The following is a 23,666-nucleotide window of genomic DNA, read 5'->3' on the forward strand; positions in this document are numbered from 1 at the left end:
CTACTTGTCCGACACTAAGAGGAATACAAAGTCTGCTTAGTCCATTCCGCTGGAGTATGATTTTTTTCAAGTGCAAAACTCAAATCCATGAGCATATTTTTTTCAGGATTGTCAGTATGTTTTTTGGTATGGGCACAATTTCACCATATAGTAATTTGCTTCATAATCTGCTATCTTGATTACTTGGGTTACAGTTCATCCATAAGCAATTGCTAGCATTTACTAATTGCTTTTCATAAATTGGAAACAAAAACTTGAAAAACCTCTTAATGGAAGAAAGGCCTTTAATGGCCCCTAGGTATCACATCAAAGGGAACTTTAAATGCAAATGTGCACAAATATATAGTAAATAATAACAGCAGCTAAAAGTAGCAGGGTCAGTGATGGCTCATGTCTTCATGAGACTGAAACAGGATTCCCAGAAGCTGGAGACCAGGTTTCTATAGGAGCTTACACTAATACTATATTAAGTAGTTGATGAGATAATAAGGGCAAAGAAACTGACCTTTCCGTAACTCTAATCATTATCAAGGCACCTCAATAATCACATCCTGTAGACATCTAGGATAATCGGATCAACACAGAATGATCCAAGCTCCCCCAGTACAAAAACATTTAAAGCAACCACTTACTAGTTTTCTTCCTCAGACACTCATGACTGTTTTACTAAAAGGTTAAGAATCCAGTAGACTTTTGAATTGATAATGAATATGATTCTTGCAGGCCACTTGCAAATAATATTCTGAAGCACCTGGTAAGGGCACTAGGCAGAATATATTACTTTGAATATTATGGAGCATTGTGTGGGCACTCAGTTGGCATCGGTCTGAGAAGAGAACAAAAAATTGTCAGAACTGAAAATGCCTAGGAAAGAAATACCGAGATGACATGCAGGAATAAATAGGGCAAAGAATGGAATCAATCAGAATCTCAATTCTCAAGTGATATCCAGTGTTAAGAATCTTCTCGATATAGTACACAGAAAAAAGCCAAGCACAGCATGCAACCACACAGATCTTTGTAGAAATGACCTTTTATAGACGTGATCCTGGTGAAGCACTTCTGGATACAAAAAAAACGCATGTAAAATGTTTTTGCCTAGGTCGGCTTGAAAGGGAGCCAACATACCAGCACCAATAAAACAGATAAGAAATAAAAACGAAGGGGAAATGAAACATTTTAGTTTTGCTTCAAATATTTCAGTTTTAAAGCATGATCTTGTTTTTTCTTAAAGTTTCAAGACTTTGGCTTTCTTTGCTCACCCCCATATCCGAAGTGGAGCCCAAATTCTCCATGTTGTTCTTCCTATTGAGTCCATCTTTAAATTTAGTAAGAAATAAAGTAGCTTTGAGAAGTAAGCTACAGTCAGAGAGAGGGAAATGAAGAGAAACTGCATAATTTTACCGTTCAGCTAAGAAGTGTGTATACGTGCAATTGTAAAACTATTTCTTTAAAAATGAAATTAGAATTTCTATTGAGGTTCAACACAATCCAAAACCTGTCACATTCTTAAGTACTTTTCGGGGTATAGACTTCAAAGAAGCTCAGTTCATCTAGAACAATCTATCCAAAAAACATTTTCTTTGTGAACACAAAAGAGCAGGCAATTGCATGCAGACCCTAGGTTACTTCTCAACTCAAATTAACCCTTCATTTCTTCAGAATATGATTTGGAATTGCCCCTGAAATTTATAATGGGATATCTGAAGTGGTATCTTCTTTCTTTTATCAGGCACCTAGAAGTTTAAGCCAGAGAAAAAACAGTCTTTAAATTTTCAGAAGACTTTAATAAAGCTGCAGCCTTTGATTTATCCTTCGATGCAACTCCTTTAGTTTCCCAGAACTTTAACTGTAATACAGAAAGCCTTGAGATTGAATGCGTGTGTGCTTGCATAATCTTTATTGGTTCATTTAAATCTTCCTTCAAAGCATTTTTACATTTTTCAAAGGCCAACACCAATCCAAACAGCTGCTTAAAATGCAGCCTATCACAAAAGCAAAGCTATAAGCTCCTGACAAAAACATTCAGCCTTTCATACTAATCACAAATAAAGTGGATTTGGCAAAAGATAATTAGAGAGGTCTAAAAGACTAATGTATTCTGATGACACTTCCAAGCTATTTTCGAACATCGTTTAAATGTAGTTAATATTAAGTAAACTCTGTATAAAAAATGAGACAAGCACATTTAAGAAAACAAACATTACTTTGGAAAAAATGAAAAGAAAGATTTGTCTCACTTTAAATCTAACTGCAGCAGGAAGTTGCTCATGATATCGTAAAGTAGGAAGCATATGTTTGGTTAATCACCAGGCTGGTGGGAGAATGAATTGTAGCAGTTATTTAAGATGCGTTAACAATTCCATCAACATATACTTTTGAAATATAGATTTTAACTACAGTACCTACTTGTTAAGCACCAAGTTATACACAATTTTTTAAATCAGTCCATCTAAGAATGATTTTCAGTAGAATTTTTTAAATGTAAGCGGATGCTCACTACCACCCAATTCCCACATAATAAAGGAAAACATATATATACAGTCAATAACAAAATTAATGAAACAATTGTGGGTGCAATTTTACCTCATTCCAGTGACCTAGCCGGACCCGAGGATGTAATCAGGTACTAGCCAAAGCATAGCAACTATCCTGTAAAACTGCAGGCACATAAACAGAAGCCCTACCAAGCCTCAGCTGAAAATCAGGCCCTAAGTACATGTTATTTGAGAATATCACAGGCAAACAAATAATATAATTATATGAGCTGAAATATGCACCACCTTCTGTACCATCACTTGAAACATGATAAAGAAAATGCCTCTAGTTATAGTCTGGCAAAACTGAAGGCATTAAATTAGAGAGAAAAATATGATTTGTGGTATAGCAGTATGACATGGCACACAGCAGCATGTCAGCCAGCAAAAACATATAACTGTGATGTATCATATTAGTTTTCATGTTAAAATACATTAATTCTTATATAAAAAGAAAGACAAGTGAAATTTCACAATATATCATAATACATTTGTACATAACATAGGAAATACACACGGGATGAAACTAACTTCATTCACACACAGCACCAGTGATCTAGCACAGGGAATAGGCAGAGGGACGGTAATTTGCTCCCATAATGTGCTCAGAGTATATGGCTGCAATGCAGTCTCCACAGCTGCTTGCTGCAGCCAATGGGCTGGAAAAAGTGACCACAATTCCTCCATGGCACTTGTGTAGTTCTAATGACCTGTAATCTGGCCTACCCTCATGGCACAAAATGGGTGCAGAAATCTCCTAGCGAAGCTGCTCTTCTGGCAGGTTCTCTCTGCATTGCTCAAGGCCACTGCAGGGCTTGGTGATGCAAAGGGGCCAGGTCAGACCCCCTTCACTGAGTTAAATTTAAAGCATGTTGTAGTGAACTGAGTACATATCTATTTTTTATCTTCCCATCTAGAATAGCTTTAAGAGTATGTTTCAAGAACCTTTTTCTCCATACATAATAGCAGTTGAGAAGTGCAGACTATTTCTGTGGAATCTGCAGGAGACTATTGAGTATAATGCTGATTTCTTGGACTTCCTACAGACCTGGCAAATCCTTCCCTGCAAGCCCTTCAGGAAAACTGTATTTTTCAGCAGTCTTTACAAAAGTAATCACTATCTTACTTGATATATTTAATAAAAAGTCTCTATCCTTTAGCTGCTGTAATCATAAAGTGAATTTATCCCCTACTGAATTCTAAAAGAAGGTGATATTTTTCCCCCTCTCTTAAAAAGTTCAGGAATGACTTCATAAGATTTTCCAACAAGAACATATATTTAATACAGGGACGACTAATGAGCCATTCATCAGTGACATTTGACTTGTGTTTAGGATTTAGGTAGGAGCCACAAGAGTACTGGTAAGAGAATGGTCTATATTGCCTGTCTCTAGTCACATGACATTGTTCAGGGTTACAAAAGACTATAACCCAGTTACGTGGCAATATCCACAGACTCCAGTGGCTAACGTTACAGTGACTTCAAAGTTTTTCTTTTACATGAAGTGTGCTTTATGTTGATTTTTCCCATCTGTTTAAACTGATAAACTTCCATCACCTTTGCTTTATACCTATTCACATCATAACCTGAAAGCTATTCTCTTACTTGTCAACCACTGCACTGTATGCTTATGTTCCAATTCTACGTCTCATACACTACATTATTTCTTATTCCTACTTTTATCACTGCATATTGACCTTTATAAATTCTTAAATTCTGTCTTTTTAAAAAAATTTTGGATCAGTTTCAGAGAAGTCATTGAAACCTGAAATGAACTAGGTATATTGTTCTACAAAGTTGATGAACACAAAACTAAAGTATTACATTTCAAACTCTTAGTGTACTAAATATAGCAAAATTAGGGTGAGGGATGATCTAAATGGAAACACCGATCTAGTTTTATTACTTCAGTTTATTTTTACAGGCATCAATTATTAATTTGTATTATTTTAGCTGTTTGTATTTGTATTTTAGCTGTTTGTGAGAAAGCCATTACACTTTTGTAAGAGGGACACTTTCAAGACAAATTTATGGATTTGGGAGCCTAATTTTACACACTTTGGGTGAAAAGCTGACCCCATTTACGTCAACGAGGCCAGAATTTCACTCCTACTTTTGAAAATCTTGTCGTTCATTAACAATAATGAGCCTTACAAAAAACCCTGGGATGACTGCTAACTACAAAGATCTATAAGTAATGCTATATCTATAAGCAATCCTGATATTTTAAAAAAGCAATTCTTTCTGATACAGCCCCCATTAAAGAGTATCCTGAAATATAAACAAAAAATCCCATTAAAAAAACCCCTGTATATATGTTTTCCCCATTGTTCTCCTGTTGATGCTTACAAACATTTTTCTAGAAAAGAAACTAACAGACAGACAACACAGAGGAAAAATGAAATGACTATGAACTATGTGCTGTCAAATGCACAAAGTTTAGATTAACTGGACAGGAATTGTCATTTACTGTATGTACTGGGCCTACCGCAATGAGTCCCAGATATAGTTGAGCCCCCTGGGCACTACTACAATATAAATGTTAAATAAAAACAACTGAAAAAAATTAAAGGATTTTTTTAACCTAACTTCTTTCAGTTACTGTACACTTGGGTGTTATTTCTAACTATAGGACTCAATCTCGCAATGAGATCTGCTAACATTGACCCCGCCGCTTCACAAAGCCCTGTTACCTTCAAGGTAACTCCACAGGGGTTTGCATTAGCAGATCTCACTGTAGGATCAGAGCAATAGTAGATTACAATATTTTCAGATAGAAAGGTGGCTTTCAAGTTGTTAGGTTTCCTTTAAAAGTTGTCAGTAAGGAACCGAAATACTGAATAAATACATTTAAATACTTGTACATATATATATTTGATGCACATTAAACTCATGCTTATCCCAATTTCAGCAGAACCCTGTGAAGTTCTCTGGGGCCCCACCTGAGCAAAACATTTAAGCACACGCTTAAGTCCAGCTCTACTCAGCAAGGAACTTCGCTTTAAGCACATACTTAAGTGCTTTGCTCAACAGGGATGGAATGACATCTGCCTATGTATTTGTACAATGCCTACTAGAATGAGGCCCTCATTCTGAATGGAGCCTTTGGGTTCATCCACAATATAAACAGAACAACTTCCTTTTATATTTAGTTCCAATTTGCTTTATTTATGTTACAGTAGTGCCTAGAGACACTAGGGACTAGAACCCCACTGTGCAAAGCAATAGTCTCAATAAGTGGACTAACATTTAAAAGTGCCGAGCACCCAACAGGTCCCACTGACTCTGATGCAAAGAAATAAGTTTCTAGCACTTTAGAAAATCAGGCCCCAATTTTAGAGAGCACCTAAGCACTTGTCTAAACATCCTTCCTGAGCAATGTTGCTTCCCTGAAGCAGGGTCATTTTTAGATGCCTACATATTGATTTGCAAAAAGAAAAGGAGTACTAGTGGCATCTTAGAGACTAACCAATTTATTTGAGCAGCTCACGAAAGCTTATGCTCAAATAAATTGGTTAGTCTCTAAGGTGCCACTAGTACTCCTTTTCTTTTTGCGAATACAGACTAACACGGCTGCTACTCTGATACATATTGATTTGGGAGCCTAATTTTACACTCTTTCGGTGAAATCCTGACCCCACAATAGTTAATAGGAGTTTTGCCATTAATGTCAATGGGGCCAGGATTTCACCCCTAGTTTTGAAAATGTCCTTCATTAACAATAATGAGTCTTACAAAAAACCTCAGGATGTCCTCTAACTACAAAGATCTGTAGGCAGTGCTATTTTAGTAACATTACAAAGACACTGTTATAACATTCTGAGCTTATTTAAAAATGACTTCCTACAGTTTATAACTATTCTCTCCCCTCCCCCTTTTTACAGTTTTATTCCTTCTCTGAGCATCTGCAAAACAGCTTGGTACAGTCTGAGATATTAGAGTTCAAATCTAAATGTACAGAGACTAGCAAAGGGAACCCTTACTACAAATATACAATTATCGGTTTAGTTACAATCTGTTTTTTTGGTGTTTTTATTCAATTTTAGAATATTATACACTAATTAAAAAAGCACTTTTCACAATATTAGTGACATGATAAAAAAGAACATTCCCTCCCTCGCACACAATTTACAACAAAATAGAGCACATTTATTTTGTGCCACAAAAACAGAGACAACCAAACAATTACACATTAGCAACAAATCTCCAACTATAAAGAAAAGCTTAGCCATACAACCAGCACAAACATCCACAAACTGTTCTACTAAAATAAGGTAAAATAAAAGTTTTCAGTCAATTTACAGCATTTTGAACCCGTTTATGACTATGATCTATTTGATCATAATTGGTCTCATATTCATGGATAGGGCTTATGTAAGAAAACTGAAATCTTGCAAATAAAGGAAGCTTTTGTTGTTCCTGTGAAATGACAGAGGTTGAATTTAAATTGTTTGTGAAACTAACATTATGCATTCTACAGTTTAACACAGTAATCACTAAGAAGTTAGGATGGCAGCTGTTGTACATGTTAAGCTAACAAATGTTACGTGACCAGAGATGACTGGCGTGACATGTGGCTGTAGCCCTTTTATACAGTCATGTTACCAACTATTTAAAAAATGTTCACAAAAAGTCCTTTAAAAATATTATTCTCAAGAAGTTCATGGAAAACTGGTCCTATAGTAAAAAGAACAGGAGCACTTGTGGCACCTTAGAGACTAACAAATGTATTTGAACATAAGCTTTCATGGACTAATCCACTTATCCAGCTTATCCTCGAAAGCTTATGCTCAAATAAATTTGTTAGTCTCTAAGGTGCCACAAGTACTCCTGTTCTTTTTGCAGATACAGACTAACACTCTGGTCCTGTAGTATTTATCCCCATCCAGCTGTTTATCATTTTGTTAGTATGCACAATCTAAGATTTACATTAAAAAAATAATCAGACAAGAAGCAATTGCCTTCCAGAAAAAAAATCAACAACACTATGACCTGAAGCGGGACTAGTTTGTCTGGAACCAGAGGGCAAGTATTACATGTCCAACAATTAATTATCAGTCCAAACTTTTGTATCTATGATCATAAATCTACACACATCCCCATAAGTAAGTACAGACAGAAATCTGTTTGTCCTCTAGACAGATTCCAGCAGTCAGTGTGAACTGTAATATTTAAATATCAATCCCTTTTATCCTCATCCTCGAGTATTGCAAACACTTTTTTTTTTGATGGATCCAGATATGTCTGATTTTCAATATTCTTTCTGTAACTCGTACCTTTGTATCCTCCATTTTGATAAAAATTTATATATGCAAAGGCCTGCCTGGTTGCTGCTACCACTTCATTCATCTCTCAAGTAGCTACATATGACGCCATTTACTAGAAGGGTCCAACTGAGTCTAACACTGGACAATTTCCTGAAAGCAATTGTTTTACCTGATGATCTCACATCATCAAAGCAGCTTCCCATTTGACTTCCATTAAGGTCAGTTCAGTAAAACATTTATTACTTTAAACAGAGCTGGGAAAGCTATTTATAAAGAACAATTCATTAGTCTAATTTTACCCTTATTTTTTATTCATGAATTTTTCAAATATCAGACCTGAATTTTACGAACTTGTTGGAAATTACTCAATGAATGTTTAAGCAATGGACAGCTCATGAACTGGGTCTGCTGAATGTATTCTCTATTTGTTATCAGTGTTATGTGAACTGGGTGGCAGGATTAGGGAATTTTTATGACGTTGTAATCTTTTCTTTTCAAGGTCACTTGAGGTAGGCCTTGCCTGATACATCATTGCTAGATTAATTAGGCTACTGTAATAATAGGACTTGATCAGACTTAAAATAGAATTTCTTACATCACATGTAAACCAAATAATGCACATAGCATATTTTCAAACAGCATAACATTAAAGCACACTAGGGACCTTTAGTGAGCACCAGCAGGGTCTACATGGACCAAAAGTGTGCTTCAGAATTCACACCCCCATAGAGTGCATTACCCTATTGTGTAGATAAGGTGTTAGAGAATAAAAGAAGTTTAAAAAAATCTATTGTCTTAAACTGTGGGTCTGAGAGGGCATTTGACTGAAGGTGGCTAGTATTTGCAAGCATCACAGGAGGAGTGGGCCTTTAGAAGGGATCTAAATGAGGAAAAAAAGGGGATCTGGTACACTGGGATTGGGACTGTTGAAGATAATATTGAATGAAATATGACACATAGATAAAAGAAAATAGACATGAGCTCATTTGTTCAGGTTTACCTGTCATGTGTCCTCATAAAGTCCCAAAACTTCTTAGTGCCATTCTAGAAAAAAAACAAAAAAACCTCATCAATACAATTAGTTCCCAATGAAAATTGGCTACCTGAAGTCAAACATCATTTTAACAGCAGCAACTTCCTTCTTTGGCAAAGCTGGCTGTATCTGGAATATATTTATTGATTTTTGACCACAAACAGTAGTGTTGCAGGTACAACTATTTAATTTTCAACTAGAAACTGGAAAGGGCTGAGGAAGGGACTAAATGCTTACCTACCACTTTGTAAGAGCAAAGGCAAATATGTTGCAAACATGTGCCTAAAATAGGTACCTAACTCTATATGTAGGCACTTAAATCAAAGATGCCTGATTTTCAGAAGTACTAAGAACCCATATCTCCCAGTGACTTCAGTCTATTCTGATTTAAGTACCCAGGAGTACTTAAGTACCTTAAGGAGACTGGCTTTAGGCACCCAATGTTTGACAATCTAGGCTCTAGTTTCCAGCAGAACGATGTTCACTTACAAGAATATGTTACTGAATAGTTTCATCCGGATTGATAGATGGCAAAAGCATGCACATAACAGCTAAAAATATTTGCAACAGAATAAAATCTATTAAAACTGATAATCTACTGTGCTACCTACCATTCACTTGTTTACTTCCAAGATAATCTTGGACCAAATTCAATAGACTTGTGCTTCCAACATCACAGCTGAATTTGACCCCCTAAACTGTAATCATTTCCCCCACAGATTTAATAGATATGTTGACACTTGTTTTAGACATATAATTTCATATTGTATAGTCTATGGTATATCTATTAAGACACTTCAGATGAACTCAACACAAGAATAAGCCCTTTTCCATCACCTTAAATACAAATTCTCAGATGGTATAAATCAGCAAAGCTCCATTGAAGTCGAATAGAACTATTCCAATTTGCATCAGCTGAAATGTGGCCTACAGATTTATTCCCTTAAATCACATTTTGGGTTTACATGATAAATTGGGAGCCACCTGAAGGAATCACCTCTTTTGGTAACCACCTTTCTTTAATTGGACATGCAAGAGGTAGACCTGTTGAGGACTTGGATATCTAAAAGATACTGTGATGGGGTGTGGCCCCCTGCTGGAGAACCTGTGGTCCTACTACATCCCACCCCAGGAAGGAGCAAAGAAGGTGGGTCCTCCAGGCCTTCCTATAGAGGCCTTGTGGAAGTAGCCAATCAGAGCCCAGCAGGCTCAGCTAAAAGGAGCTGGAGGGGCTGAGAAGGTCAGTTCCTGGCTGGGGTCAGTGGGGTAAGAAAGAGTGTTCCTTTTCTCTGGCCGCAGGAGATTGACTGGCTGCGCGCCCCCGCCCTCCCAATTCCATCGCCAACTCATCTGCAACTAGGGACAGCGATGGCTGAGGCCTGGAGAAGGGGACTCCTGCACATACTGCTTGCAGATCAAACTACCACCGGAGGGACTCGAGGACTGGAGGAGTGAGTGAGACCAATTTGTCTAGGTGGTCTCGGTTCGGCCTGTATACCAAGGTTAGCCAAGCCTGAAGGGGACGGAGCGGCAGCCTGGCACGCTGTACCACATACGTGCAAGCAGCCATATGGCTGAGCAGTTTCAGGCAATTTCGTGCCATATTACGGGGGAATCTTCTGAGATCCTCTATGATGGTGCCCATGGCGAGGAAGCGAGATTTCGGGAGGAACGCCCTGGACGACCTGAGTCTAGGAGAGCTCTGATGAACTCTATCCTCTGAGTGGGAGTTATGGTCACTTTGCCACCTTCAGAATGAGGACAAGCCTGTGGAATGTCATCCGCAGCTGGCTCACGTGGACCTCCACTTGGGCCTGATTAGCCAGTCATCTAGGTATGGAAATACTTAGAATCATAGAATCATAGAATATCAGGGTTGGAAGGGACCCCTGAAGGTCATCTAGTCCAACCCCCTGCTCGAAGCAGGACCAATTCCCAGTTAAATCATCCCAGCCAGGGCTTTGTCAAGCCTGACCTTAAAAACTTCCAAGGAAGGAGATTCCACCACCTCCCTAGGCAACGCATTCCAGTGTTTCACCACCCTCTTAGTGAAAAAGTTTTTCCTAATATCCAATCTAAACCTCCCCCACTGCAACTTGAGGCCATTACTCCTCGTTCTGTCATCTGCTACCATTGAGAACAGTCTAGAGCCATCCTCTTTGGAACCCCCTTTCAGGTAGTTGAAAGCAGCTATCAAATCCCCCCTCATTCTTCTCTTCTGCAGGCTAAACAATCCCAGCTCCCTCAGCCTCTCCTCATAAGTCATGTGTTCTAGACCCCTAATCATTTTTGTTGCCCTTCGCTGGACTCTCTCCAATTTATCCACATCCTTCTTGTAGTGTGGGGCCCAAAACTGGACACAGTACTCCAGATGAGGCCTCACCAATGTCGAATAGAGGGGGACGATCACGTCCCTCGATCTGCTCGCTATGCCCCTACGTATACATCCCAAAATGCCATTGGCCTTCTTGGCAACAAGGGCACACTGCTGACTCATATCCAGCTTCTCGTCCACTGTCACCCCTAGGTCCTTTTCCGCAGAACTGCTGCCTAGCCATTCGGTCCCTAGTCTGTAGCGGTGCATTGGATTCTTCCGTCCTAAGTGCAGGACCCTGCACTTATCCTTATTGAACCTCATCAGATTTCTTTTGGCCCAATCCTCCAATTTGTCTAGGTCCTTCTGTATCCTATCCCTCCCCTCCCTACTTGCACTTGTCACTTCCGCAGGAAGGCTGCCATGACTGCCACACACTTGGTGAACATCCAAGGGGGCCACTGAGAGGCCAAAGGGGAGAACTGTGACCTGACGGTGGGCGTTTTTGACCATGAAACAGAGGAACTATCTGTGGGACGGAATTCTGGACACATGAAAATCTTCATCCTTCAAGTCGAGGGGCGTACCAGTCTCTGGATCCAGGGAGGGAATAATGGAAGCCAGGGAGCCCATGAGGAACTTAAACTTCTTCATGAATCTGTTTAGGTTTCGCAAGTCTAAAATAGGCCTGAGCCCACACTTGGCCTTTGGGATTAGGAAATACCGTGAGTAGAACTCCCTGCCCCTGAATTCCAGAGGGACCTCTTCTACTGCGCTGAGTTGTAGAAGCATTTGCACCTCCTGCACTAGAAGTTGCTCTTCAGAAGGATCCCTGAAGAGGGAAGAGGAGGGAACAGAATTGGAGAGAATATCCCAACTCTACTGTGCTCAAGACCCATTGGTCTGAGGTGATTCAGGATCCGAACTGGTGCATCGCCCCCGGGCACACCTTTAAAAGTTTGGTTTAGAGGCTGAGGGCTGCTTTGCTGCACCTTGGCCCTGGGTTAGTGGAGTACTGAGAGGGCCTCCATCTATTACTCCTGCTATAGTCCTGTCTACGAGGAGCTGAGTAGAAGCGTTGCAGCTTAAATGGCTTTCTTTGGTGGGGTGACATATGAAGCCCCAAGGACTTCAAGGTTGCCCCGAGTCTTTCAGGCTGTGGAGCTTAGTGTCCGTTTGCTCCAAGAAGAGTCCTAAACAGTCAAAAGGCAAGTCCTGAATAGTCTATTGGACTTTGTGTGGGAGTCCTGACACTTGAAGCCATGAGCTCCATCTCCTGGCTATCGCAGTTACCATCATATGGCTTGCTAAGTCCATCCAGTCAATGGAGGCCTACAAGGAGGTCCTCATGACGACCTTGCCCTCCTCCAGGACAGCCACAAACTCCAAATGGGAGTCCACCGGAAGCAGTTCCTGAAATTTGGACAGCATGTTCCAGGAATTATAGCTAAAGCAGCTAAGGACTGCCTGCTGGTTGGCAATGTGAAGCTGGAGACCCCCGGTAGAATACACCTTCCTACTGAAGAAATCCAGCTTCTTTACCTCCTTGGATTTAGGAGTCAGCCCCAGTTGTCCCTGCCTTTCCTGCTGGTTGGCCGCCTCTACCACCAGAGTACCGGGTTGAGGATGAGTAAACAGATACTCATACTCTTTGGAGGGCACAAAATATATCCTCTCCACCCCTTTTGCTATGGGGGGGGGAAGAGAGGAGGGTTTTTGCTACAACACCTTAGTGGTTTAATGTATAGTCTTAATGAGGGGCAAAGCCACCCTCAAAGTACCTTCAGGGACCGAATGTCAACCATAGGGTCAGTCGGTCTCTGACACCTTGTCTACCTAAGCCACCCTCCTGAGCAACTCTTGGTATGCCCTGTTGTCCATGGCAGGCAGTGTGGTGGAAATGCCCATCACCACTTCATCCGGGGAGGATGAGCAAGATGCCCGTGGGGGCACTGGGTCTTCCTGACCCTCTGGTTTGCAGGGATCCCCTTGTGCCGAAATGCTGTGGCAGGAGTGCTGCTGATTTCCGGGCCTGCACCCTTCTTGGTACTGGCCCCGTTGCCAGGTTCCGCAGTGGTGTCAGCCTGCATGCCCATCTCCTGCCCTTGCGGAGGTTCCCAGGTTGTCGATGAAGGAGGGACCCGTGGCTCCAAAGCCACCAACAAGGATTTAGACCCCGGCCCTTGGGCTTGTTGGAAGGCCCACAGGGTCCAAAAGGGCAACTGAGCCGGTGCTTGACACTGTGGAGACCAGGACATCATGGGTAGCTGCTGCCCTTCCTCTTGTCTCGAGCAGTGCTGAGAGCAGTGATGGCTTCACCTAGAGGCATGCAACTCCACCTCCAAGTCCAACGAGGACTCTGACAGTGCAGAGCGGTGCCGTGGTGAGGGCGAGTGGTGCCCCATCATCATCGGCTTGCCCCAGAGGGCACAGTGCCTCTTTGCTGCACCAGTGCCATTGTCAGTGTGGGGGACTGCGCTGTCATCGCTATGAGGTCCCATGCCGCCTCAGAGGTATCCTCCCAACACTACCACACGTGGGAGTCCACTACAATCGGACTCTATAGATGTCCCTCTGAAGCCAGAGTCAACGGTGCTGGCTGAGTCAGAGCCAGAGCAGGGTGTCCTGGCACAGGACACACCCCACTGGTGCCTCCTTGGTCCACTACTTTAATGGGAGAGCAGTATACCTTAAATGGAACCATCATGCCTTCATTTATGCCCCACACTATTTTTGCTCACCCCAGGAATCTCTTTGAGGAAGGTGGATATTCAGATTATGGAGAGGGAGAACAGAGCCTGAATTAAAGTTTATGAAGCATTAATTTAAATGTAGGCAATTAATCCCTGTGGGATTGTTGAGATTATGCTTTGAGGGTGCAGCAGTCCTCTTGGCCTCCTGTGCTTTGCAAATTACAGAACCTGACTGCCATGAAACACTTATAGAAGGGTTTCCACAGAGCTGAGGAAAATTATACTATGGAGCTGGAATCATGCTCTCCTGTGCCCCCAACACAGATGCACCAAATCTGAATCCCCTCTGATCACATATGCCCCCATTTACAATAATGGGATCTGGCCTATGAGTTGTACATAACTTTAAACAGAAAACAAGAGACTCAGAAATAAAGGAGTTATCAGGATAGGAAGTCCACGTTTTCTGTGAAAATGACTAGCGTTTGCCCACATACAGTTCATTATCTAGATGGTAAATACATTGAAAGGTTTCATTATTATTACTGACTTTTTAATGTACAGTGTCACACCCATAAAAGGGTTAAACTAATTTGCATTGGGTCCTTCAAGGTGCTGTTCATCATCATGCATTGATCAGATAATGCTGTAAGTGTATCTTGTGGTTATATCTGAATAATAATCCATTTTATATATCCAACCTGCACCTGTCCAAATAAATAAATCAATAAACAAATGAAACATTCCAACATCCCACTGTTTACAGTGGCAAAAACTCAAATGAGCACCATTCACTCCTATTGTCCAAGTCTAATGTAATTTGAAGTCAACTGTATAGAGCTGAGTTTCTATTGTGCCGAATGCCTGGCTCTCTGCTAACAGACTAGCATAAAGGCTGCTAATTATTAATAGCATGTAAACAGTTACCAATGGTTCCTATACTGCTCTATGTACTTTACAGTACATTAAATCTAACCAGCTTTGTCCAGCAGTAAGTAGTATCATTTTATTGAGTTCTTTCCTCTGTTTAACACAAGATATATATTCACAACATAAAATGGTGCATAGTTTTATACATATAGAAGTCATCCTAAACAAGCTATGTGCTACACAGACTGTAGTTTAAGTTGCACTGATGAAATAGGTCACTTTATTCTTGCTTCTCTTTATGTGTGCAAATAACCCATTCCTGCCTTTGATGGTGTTCTGCTACCACGGCTGCTGTGGAGTTTGGGAGAACTGAAGCACTGATAACTATGTTCATTGTCATTCCAACAGAATAATCTTTCCATGAAATTAAAAATATATCACACTTCATTTTATTAAAACATATACACACATTTATAAAATAGTGCCATTTACAAAGCTTATCAAAGACTGATCAAAATATCTCTCAATGGTATATATTAGTTATTACAGATTTGTGCAAGGTTTAAACTCAGATGCTATGAAAAAGAGGAGTACCTTAAATCTGAAATATATTTAAACAATTATTGTTAGAACAGGAACATAAGAACGGCCATACTGGCTCAGACCAATGGTCCATCTAGCCCAGTACCCTGTCTTCCAGCAGTGGCTGGTAAACATGTCTTACACCGAAAAAGATATACTGTATGTTATGTTAGCCTTTACCTGTTTCCAAGTGGCAGCTCTGGCAGTCAAACAACATCCTGGGATAATATATATTATGTGAATTGATAAATCTCTAAGCACAAAGTAACCATATCCCCTTTCTGTATTTAGTGATCAGGCTCTACTGTGGTGCAATACTGCACTCGTGCACATGGTATGTTTAAGTCAAGAGTTGTATTTCAGGAAAGCTAGTATGCGAGACAATTTCAGTCTCATATTACTTGAAAGAGAGATTATTTACATAGGGAGAAACTAAATAGTCTGTTTTTTCTTGGAAAGGCAAGTCTGAATGAGAACTTTAGCAGTGTGAAAACAATTATTTAATAAAAACCCATTGTAAATAAAATCGCCACAAGTTCAAAAACCAGAGCACAAATTTGGGTCAGTCTTTTACTTTTTTAAATCCCTTTCATAGGGGGAAAAAATCAAAATATTAGTCCTTTTATAGTTTACAAAAAGAAATAACTGAAATTAAGAGGTTATTTAAATCCTTTTAAGTATGTAATGAAACTTATGGCCTCAGACTTCATGTCACAAAAGATATAGGCTGGGATTCTGAGAGGGATTTCAGCATTTTGACTGCCAATCTCCATTAGTCTCCTTTGGAAATCACAAACAAAATAAATGATGCCTGCCTAACTAAAGGTATAGTTTGTTTTCTTAAAAAATAAAATAAAATAAAAGTTACCCAGAGGAAGAAATAAAATATTCCTCATTGCCAGGAGGATGAAGGGACAGGTTCATGGGTGCTCCAGGACTGGAGCACCCACGGGGAAAAATTGGTGGGTGCTCTGCATGCACCAGCAGCCAAGCTCCCTTCCCCACCCCCCCGCCTCACCTCACCTCCACCTCCTCCCCTAAGCACACCGTGTCCCTGTTTCTCCCCCTAGCTCCTAGTGCTTGCTGCCGCGAAACAGCTGTTTCGCAGTGTAACAAACTCCGGGAGGGAGGGGGAAGGAGTGGGAATGTGGCTCGCTCAGGGTAGAAGGCGGGGAAGAGGCGGGGCCGGGGCGGGGATTTGGGGAAGGAGTCCAATGGGGCAGGGAGGGGGCAGAATTGGGGCAAGGGGGTGCAATGGGGGCACAGCAGGGGCAGAGTCGGGGGGGCCGGGGCAGAGGCGGGTCGAGCATCCACCGGCACCAACAGAAGTTGGCGTCTATGGACAGGTGTGAACAGAGGAGAAGAGTAATGGTAAAAATCCATTCCAAGACTAAGGCAGAAACCACACTTGCTTTTGGCAAGCTTCCACTTAACCATATAATCTTGGTTTCTCAGCTTATGCATTTGGAAAGGAGAATTTGAGGAACTAAGGCCCTGAGACAAAGCCCGGTGAAGTCTATGGAAACCTTTCCACTGACTTCAAGCAGGCTTTGAATCAGGCCCTTCCCTGTTCCCTATTTTCACCTGAACCTTCATCCATTTCCTTTCTCCCAACTCTCATGTTAGTCTCATGCTAGTCTCATGCAGGCTCTAGAAACATATATAAACCGAAAAGAAATATTCATATCACTAGGAATTTAACCACATATATACAATTATCCTTGCTTAAATTCCCAGGCAACCCAGCACAGTACATGAGAAAGAATGGTTACCAACCCTTCTGAGATGTGTTGCTTATGTCCATTCCACGTTAGGTGTACGTGTGCTGCGTGCACTGTCGCCAGAGATTTTTCTGTCAGTGGTATCATTGGGACGACTCTAGCATTCTCTGGTGCCATGCGCTCATACCTGGCATCATCTCTAGCCTGCTAGTGAGATGAAAGAGTATGCACCAATGATCAAGTCACTGCCCTACAAATATCCTGGATAGGGACCTGGGCCAGAAATGCCACTGAGGAATCTTGAGCTCTCCTCAAGTGGGTAGTCAAGACAGAAGGAGGTATGGCACCTGCCTGCTCATAGCATGTGCAAATGCAGGAAGTGATCCAGGATGAAATTCTTTGGGCCGAAATTGACAGGCTTTTCTTCCTATCTGCTACTATCACAAAGAGCTATGTGGAGCCTCCTGGCTGAGGTAATCGCTACCAGGAAGGCGACCTTCCTGTAGCCCAGAGCCCCAGCTCAAGGAGGCCTGGGGGTGCAAAAATAAATCACAGGCAGCAATCTCCAACTCCAGACCGCTAAAAGTGTTGCAGTGCAGCAGGGCACCCAGGCAGGCTGCTAGCACAGAAGCAGCTGCCTCCCAGACCCCACATCAGCTCCTACACCCCAATCCCCAGCCCCCTCCTGCACCAAACTCCCTCCCAAGAAAAAGACTTGTATACAGAGGCCCCACAAAATCTAATAGCCCCGGGCCCACAGGAGAGTTAATCCAGCCCTGATGACAAGGGGCACGATGCCAGCAGCTCAAAGGGAGAGCCTGTGAGTCTTAACAAGACCAGATTTAGATCCCATAATGGAACAGGTTCATGAATATGCAGGTAGAGTCTCTCCAAGCCCTTGAAAACAAAAACAAAAAAAAAAAACAACCTACAATCTACCACAGGAGGAAGGTGGGAATGGCCATTAGGTGTAACTTAATCAATGAAATAGCTAGGCCCTTCTGTTTCAGATGAAGCAGATACTCTGGCATGGGACTGGAGAGGTGACCTAGGAGGTGAGGGGCCTCATTGAGGCCACACAGAGAAACGCTTCCACTTGGCGAGGTAAGTGGCTCTAGTAGATGGTTTCCTACTATCTAGCAATACCTGGCGGACTTACTCTGAACGGGCCCGCTCCGCTGAGTTTAACCATAGAGCTTCCACATGCTGAGGTTAAGGGCCTTGCGGTTCAGATGGAACAATCGGCTGTGATCTTGTGACAGCTGACAGCAAGGCATGGTTTTGCATTTCTGTCAGTTTTATTTGGAATTATATCCAGCTTGGGAAAAGCAGCCAGCTACCCTTCAAATTAATGGTCAGATGATTTAGATTTATTAAATGTATAGCTGGAATCTTGTTTGTAAAATACATGTAAATAAGGAAAGGGGTGTGTGGGTGTGCTGTGATCTTGTGAGATCAGATCTGCGAAGAGAGCGAGTGGCGTCAAGGTTGCCAGCAAGTCCCTAGTCTCAATGAACGCCTCTGGTGTAGACAGTACCGCAATCCTGTTGGTGCTGCTTTGACCCTCCAGTGCCGAGGAATGGTCCAGGACAGAATTCAATGGTCCTGCCTACGAGGCGGAGTTGATGGTGCCGCCCTCGGAGTGGGGGCAGACGAGTAGCCAGATTCAGGTTGGACTCCACTGTGCTCCCCGTGCTTGGCTCTCTTCAGAGTTGGGGAATATTCCCTCAAGGCCAGCTACTTCTTATGTTTCTTCTTCGGCATTGGTAAAGGAGAATGATGCCAAGAGTTTCTCCCAGCAGCTCTTGACTGGGTGCCAGGTTGGACCAGCTTGACGCCAAGAGGTATGGAGCACCACCTCCATTAAGAGGGACTTCAACCTGGCCTCCCCGTCCTTGATACGGGTCTTGAAGTCTTGACAGATCAGGCAGAGGTCCCTGATACGACTCTCCCTCAGGCCCTTCAGAGAACTTGAGTGCAGGTCACTCACAGACATGGACTTGCTGCAGGTGGCACAGGGCTTGAAACCCGGGGCATGCCCAGCACCAGGAGCAGACGAAACTCCAGTAGGGCGAGAAGTGCCAACTAACTATATACACGTAATCTACAACAGTCCAAACGGAGAAAATAAAGAACTGGGATAGGGAAATCAGCAAAAAGGACTAAACTAAGACCACGTAGAGTTTGTCGAAGCAAGAGGAGCTCTTCCAGTGACTGTCATGGTCGGTAAGAAGACACTGAGATGGTGTGGAGCTGGCCAGGCCCCTTATACCAGCGCAGGAGCGCATGGCACCAGAGGGCGCTCTAGCCAGCCCGATGCATACCACTGAGGGAAAAATCTCCAGCAACTGTGCATGCAACGCACGCACACCTAATGTGGAATGGACATGAGCAAGCACTCGATGAAGAACTTTGCCTTTAATGATAAAAATGTGTCCAGGTAATAAAATTTTATAAGTACACAGATTTAGTTCTTCCTGCTCTCTCTACCACACCACCATGCTACAATAGAAAAGTTCATACATCGAGCCAAATTCTGCTGCTATCCCTGGGCAACGCCACTGAAATTAATGGATTGAAGATCAGTGTAATAGAAAGCAAAATGTGGCCTATTATATCAATAGCATCTACCCCAAAAGTTGTGCTGCACTGTATTTTTTTTATTTTTTGTAGCCTGAAACATTTAGGAACACTTGGGATACAACCAGCATGGGTCATGTTAGAGCAGCATTTTCTTCTAGCACGTTAACAAGGACATTCTAAACCAAACTTGCAAAAAACTGCATCAGTTGTAGTTAACTACAAGACTTAGACCCTCCTTATTGTACACAGCAGGTCACTTTTGTTGGGGAGCGAAGAAGGTGGGTGCTCATTGGAGGCTTGTGTGTTAGCCCTGTTGCTTGCCTGCTTTGCTACATACTGGGTAAAATACACTTTTAAAATGTTTTGTTCAAAATAATTCTCTAGATCTTTAATTTAAATTATTGTATGCAGATTTCTTTTCTATCCCTCCCTGATATCTCAGCTGATAAACGCTGTTCATTTTACAATGTAACTTCTAGTGACACCTGCACGAGAACAGGGATAGGCAGCTACTGCCGTCCTTAACTTAACATTGTGCACCCAGACTTGCAGTGAATATGAAAATATGTAAAATATGGAATGAGTAAACATATCACACAGTGGGTTGAGTCAAAGATGGAGGGGCCAGAAATCCAGTACAGGTTGGTCATATCCAAAAGGTATTTGGTGGCCTATGTGACATGAGTTTGGTGGTTTCCACTAGACAAGTACCCACATCACAAAATCATGTTCAAAACTGCCATTAGTTGGCAGTCCTAGTACAGGCTTCAAGGATTGACTGAGCCATGTAACCAAGAGATCAGTCTTGCAGTACAATTGCTGGGCCATATGGGGAAGCTTGCACTGATGCAGCTTATGCTATCCTGTAGCGTGTGTGTGCAAAGAAAGAGATTCAGTCTTTAAGGTTGTAAACCCAGCAACTTCCACATAAGCAAATATATAGTAAGAAAGTAAAATTGGAATTTAAAGTTTAAATGTCTTAGTCTTTTTGGAAGTTACAACCTTATGTATAAATTTATAGCAGTATGTACAAAACAGGAATAATTAAAGGCAGCATTTTAAATATGTTATATGCCATATAATTGCTAAATATTATTAGTGTCTATAATCTACTATACTATAACCCTAAATATTTAGCGATGAGAGACTAAATTCCTCTCTCATTTGCTTTGGTGGAAATCAAGTACACTACCACTGAAATCAAGAGTTATTTTAAATTTCCACTGGTTTGAAGAGCAAAACTTGACATAATGTGTTTTGGACAAACAGTTATACAATTTTGTTTCAACCACATTTAGCCAAACTCTGGGTAATTACTTGGGGCTTCTATTTTATTGGATATACTTATGGTATTTAACAATCAGGAAAGCTATTGGATTGAAGGCACTTGTCTATTAAACCTGTGTTTAGTCACCGGAAGCTGCTACTTGCACAGATTAACAGAAAACGTCCACAGAATGTACCCTCCTACCAGTCTGCCCAACATCAACAAGAAGGTTTCATACTCCATGCCTATTCAAACCTTGGCCTCTTTAAAGAGGCTGGACAATCAGGGTTACAGATAGCGCTGCTTATGATGGTGGGATTTTCTGTGTTGTGGACATACACCCAAAATAAACTGCTAAATTAATTTCACATAAACCACAGAGAAATCTTCCAATGGCAATTATTATCTATTGTTTGCATTACAGTAACATCTACAGACCCAAAGATCCAGGCACTAAACAAATATAGTGGGAACAATTCCTGCCCCAATGACTTTACAATCCAGTTAGAAGGCAGACCCAAGTGGGTATAAACAGAGGGAGTGGAGGCGGGAAGGCAAATATATTCTGGTACAGATTGCCTATATGGACAAATTGTGAGTAGTGAGCTTCTTATGACAGAACCAGTAGTGGCCTTCTGGTCTCTATCAATCTGGACTGGATTCAACCAAGTGACCTAGAGATGAAACATTCCATATTTCTGTAAGCCACTTAGTCTTTATGAAGTTATCATAAATTGTGTTCTCACCTGATCCACTTATTCTCTTTGCAGGGTTATAAAAAACATACAGGAAGGTAATGTCCATAGTGCAAGGAAATTATGGTAATCTTTCCTACAATAAAAGTGAGACTCTAAATTAAATCAGATAAGAGAATGAATTGCCAAATAACAGTTTCAAGACAAAGTCAGTGGTGCCAAACCCTGTTTAATCCCCGGTAATCCACCTTCTAGAGTTTTAGAGCTTTGTTACATGTAAATGGTTAAATTTTGCCTTATTCTGTTCTCAATGTTCCATTAAGATTTGGAGTCTTACTTCTCAAATTGTACATATCTGAGCACTTTTTCTTGCAGTTTATTTCCAAATGCAAGCAGTTTGCTCCAGAGCAGTAGTTCTCAAACTAGGGCCGCTGCTTGTTCAGGGAAAGCCCCTGGCAGGCTGGGCCGGTTTGTTTACCTGCGCGTCCATGGGTTCGGCCAATCGTGGCTCTCACTGGCTGCAGTTCGCTACCCCAGACCAATGGAAGCTGCAGGAAGGGCGGCCAGCACATCCCTCAGCCCGCACCGCTTCCTACAGTCCCCATTGGCCTAGAGCGGCGAACAGCAGCCAGTGGGAGTCGCGATCGGCCGAACCTGCAGACGCGGCAGGTAAACAAACCGGCCTGGCCCACAGGGGCTTTCCCTGAACAAGCGGCGGCCCTAGTTTGAGAACCACTGCTCTAGAGAGCTAATCTCTTTCCATAAAGTTATCTACACTAAAGTGTGGTGTTCAGAGTCTGGGCTTTTTGCATTTGGACACTCTAAACTTGCACCACATTGACCTCCTTGCGGTAGGAGCCAGTGGCAGAGCAGATGAGTGACTATGCTTGTGTGGCCAGTCTCAAAGAAAGCCAAAATCCACAGGAACAGGGCCAGTTAGTTCCTGCAGAACTTAATCACCAGGGAGCCTAGAAATCCATTTGCCACAGAAAAACGTGGGAATTGCATTTTACAGAGAATCTTTAGCTTTTACATTTTGTGAAAAAAATAAAACCATATACAATAGAATCCTGTTTATCCAAGCCTCCATTATTCAACTACACATGCTGTTGTGAAATCTGTATAAATCAACAAATTATATACTGAAAGAATGACACAGCAAGCCTGGACTTGTATGGGTGTAGCAGAATTCACACCTTGCACACTATTGTAGTAATCTTTTGTACAAGGCATGTCTTGTAAGGTATGATTTGAAAACTCACAATTTGCTGGTCACTACAGTCCTGATAAAATGCATGACAACACTGCATGTGAACTTGTAAGATTTCCCTCTATCATGTTAACACATGTTCCAAACCCCACAGCCCTGCACAAACAGAGCTTGGCAAACAGGTCAGTTCTGAACAAAGGAATATATGCTCTGCTTAATTTGCATTTAAGCAGTACACAGAGTCATCATGCAGGAAGAGAAACAAAGAAAGCTCAAACAGGTGAGAAAAAGCCAACAGGGAACATCTTTCCACACAGACTGAAAATATAAAAAGGACGGACAAACATCCCAAGACACCTCTCTTTGCCCATTGCATTCACTGCACCTGCAGAGACAAAGGAAGCATTTGCTGGACTCTGGGGGTGGGATCTTGACCTACAGGGTTTAGTCAGTAAGACTGCTTGAAAGCATGTGGCGAGAAACTTTGATTGAATCTCATATAGTTTAAGTTTGGTATTAGTAAACATCTCATCTTTATTTTTCTTGAAGCCATCTCTGATTTCTATGCCTCATTACTTATACTCAATTAAAATCTCTTTCTTTGTAGTTAATAAAGTTGTAATTAATAAGCTGTTGTGTCAGAGGGGAAATCAAATCAATATCTTAGATGTTTGTATACTAATGCAAGACACATGGGGAATAAACAGGAAGAACTAGAAGTACCAGTGAATAAACACAACTATGACAGTTGGCATCACAGAGAGTTGGTAGGATAATACACATGACTGGAATATGGGTATAGAAGGATACAGCTTGCTCAGGAAGGACAGGCAGGCAAAAAATGGAAGAAGCGTTGCCTTGTTTACAAAGTTGTATACACTCGCACTAAGGTT

The 23,666-nt window shown here is 41.6% G+C and overlaps 1 protein-coding gene across 4 annotated transcripts in view; it reads right to left on the bottom strand.

Moving 5' to 3' along the window:
* Window positions 1-23,666, bottom strand: part of NUDT14 (nudix hydrolase 14) — a 99,119-nt gene that overhangs the window by 31,816 nt on the left and 43,637 nt on the right. For 2 of the 4 annotated variants that reach the window (XM_077819478.1, XM_077819481.1), the window contains exon 2: window positions 8,806-8,849. In XM_077819478.1, coding sequence (XP_077675604.1) covers window positions 8,806-8,849 — 44 coding nt within the window. Of the gene's footprint in view, window positions 1-2,240; window positions 2,298-8,805; window positions 8,850-21,614; window positions 21,700-23,666 lie in introns of those variants that run through there. The other 2 variants (XM_077819480.1, XM_077819479.1) reach the window with 2 other exon arrangements.

Source organism: Eretmochelys imbricata, chromosome 6 (assembly GCF_965152235.1).
Source record: "Eretmochelys imbricata isolate rEreImb1 chromosome 6, rEreImb1.hap1, whole genome shotgun sequence".
Taxonomy (NCBI): Eukaryota; Metazoa; Chordata; order Testudines; family Cheloniidae; genus Eretmochelys; species Eretmochelys imbricata.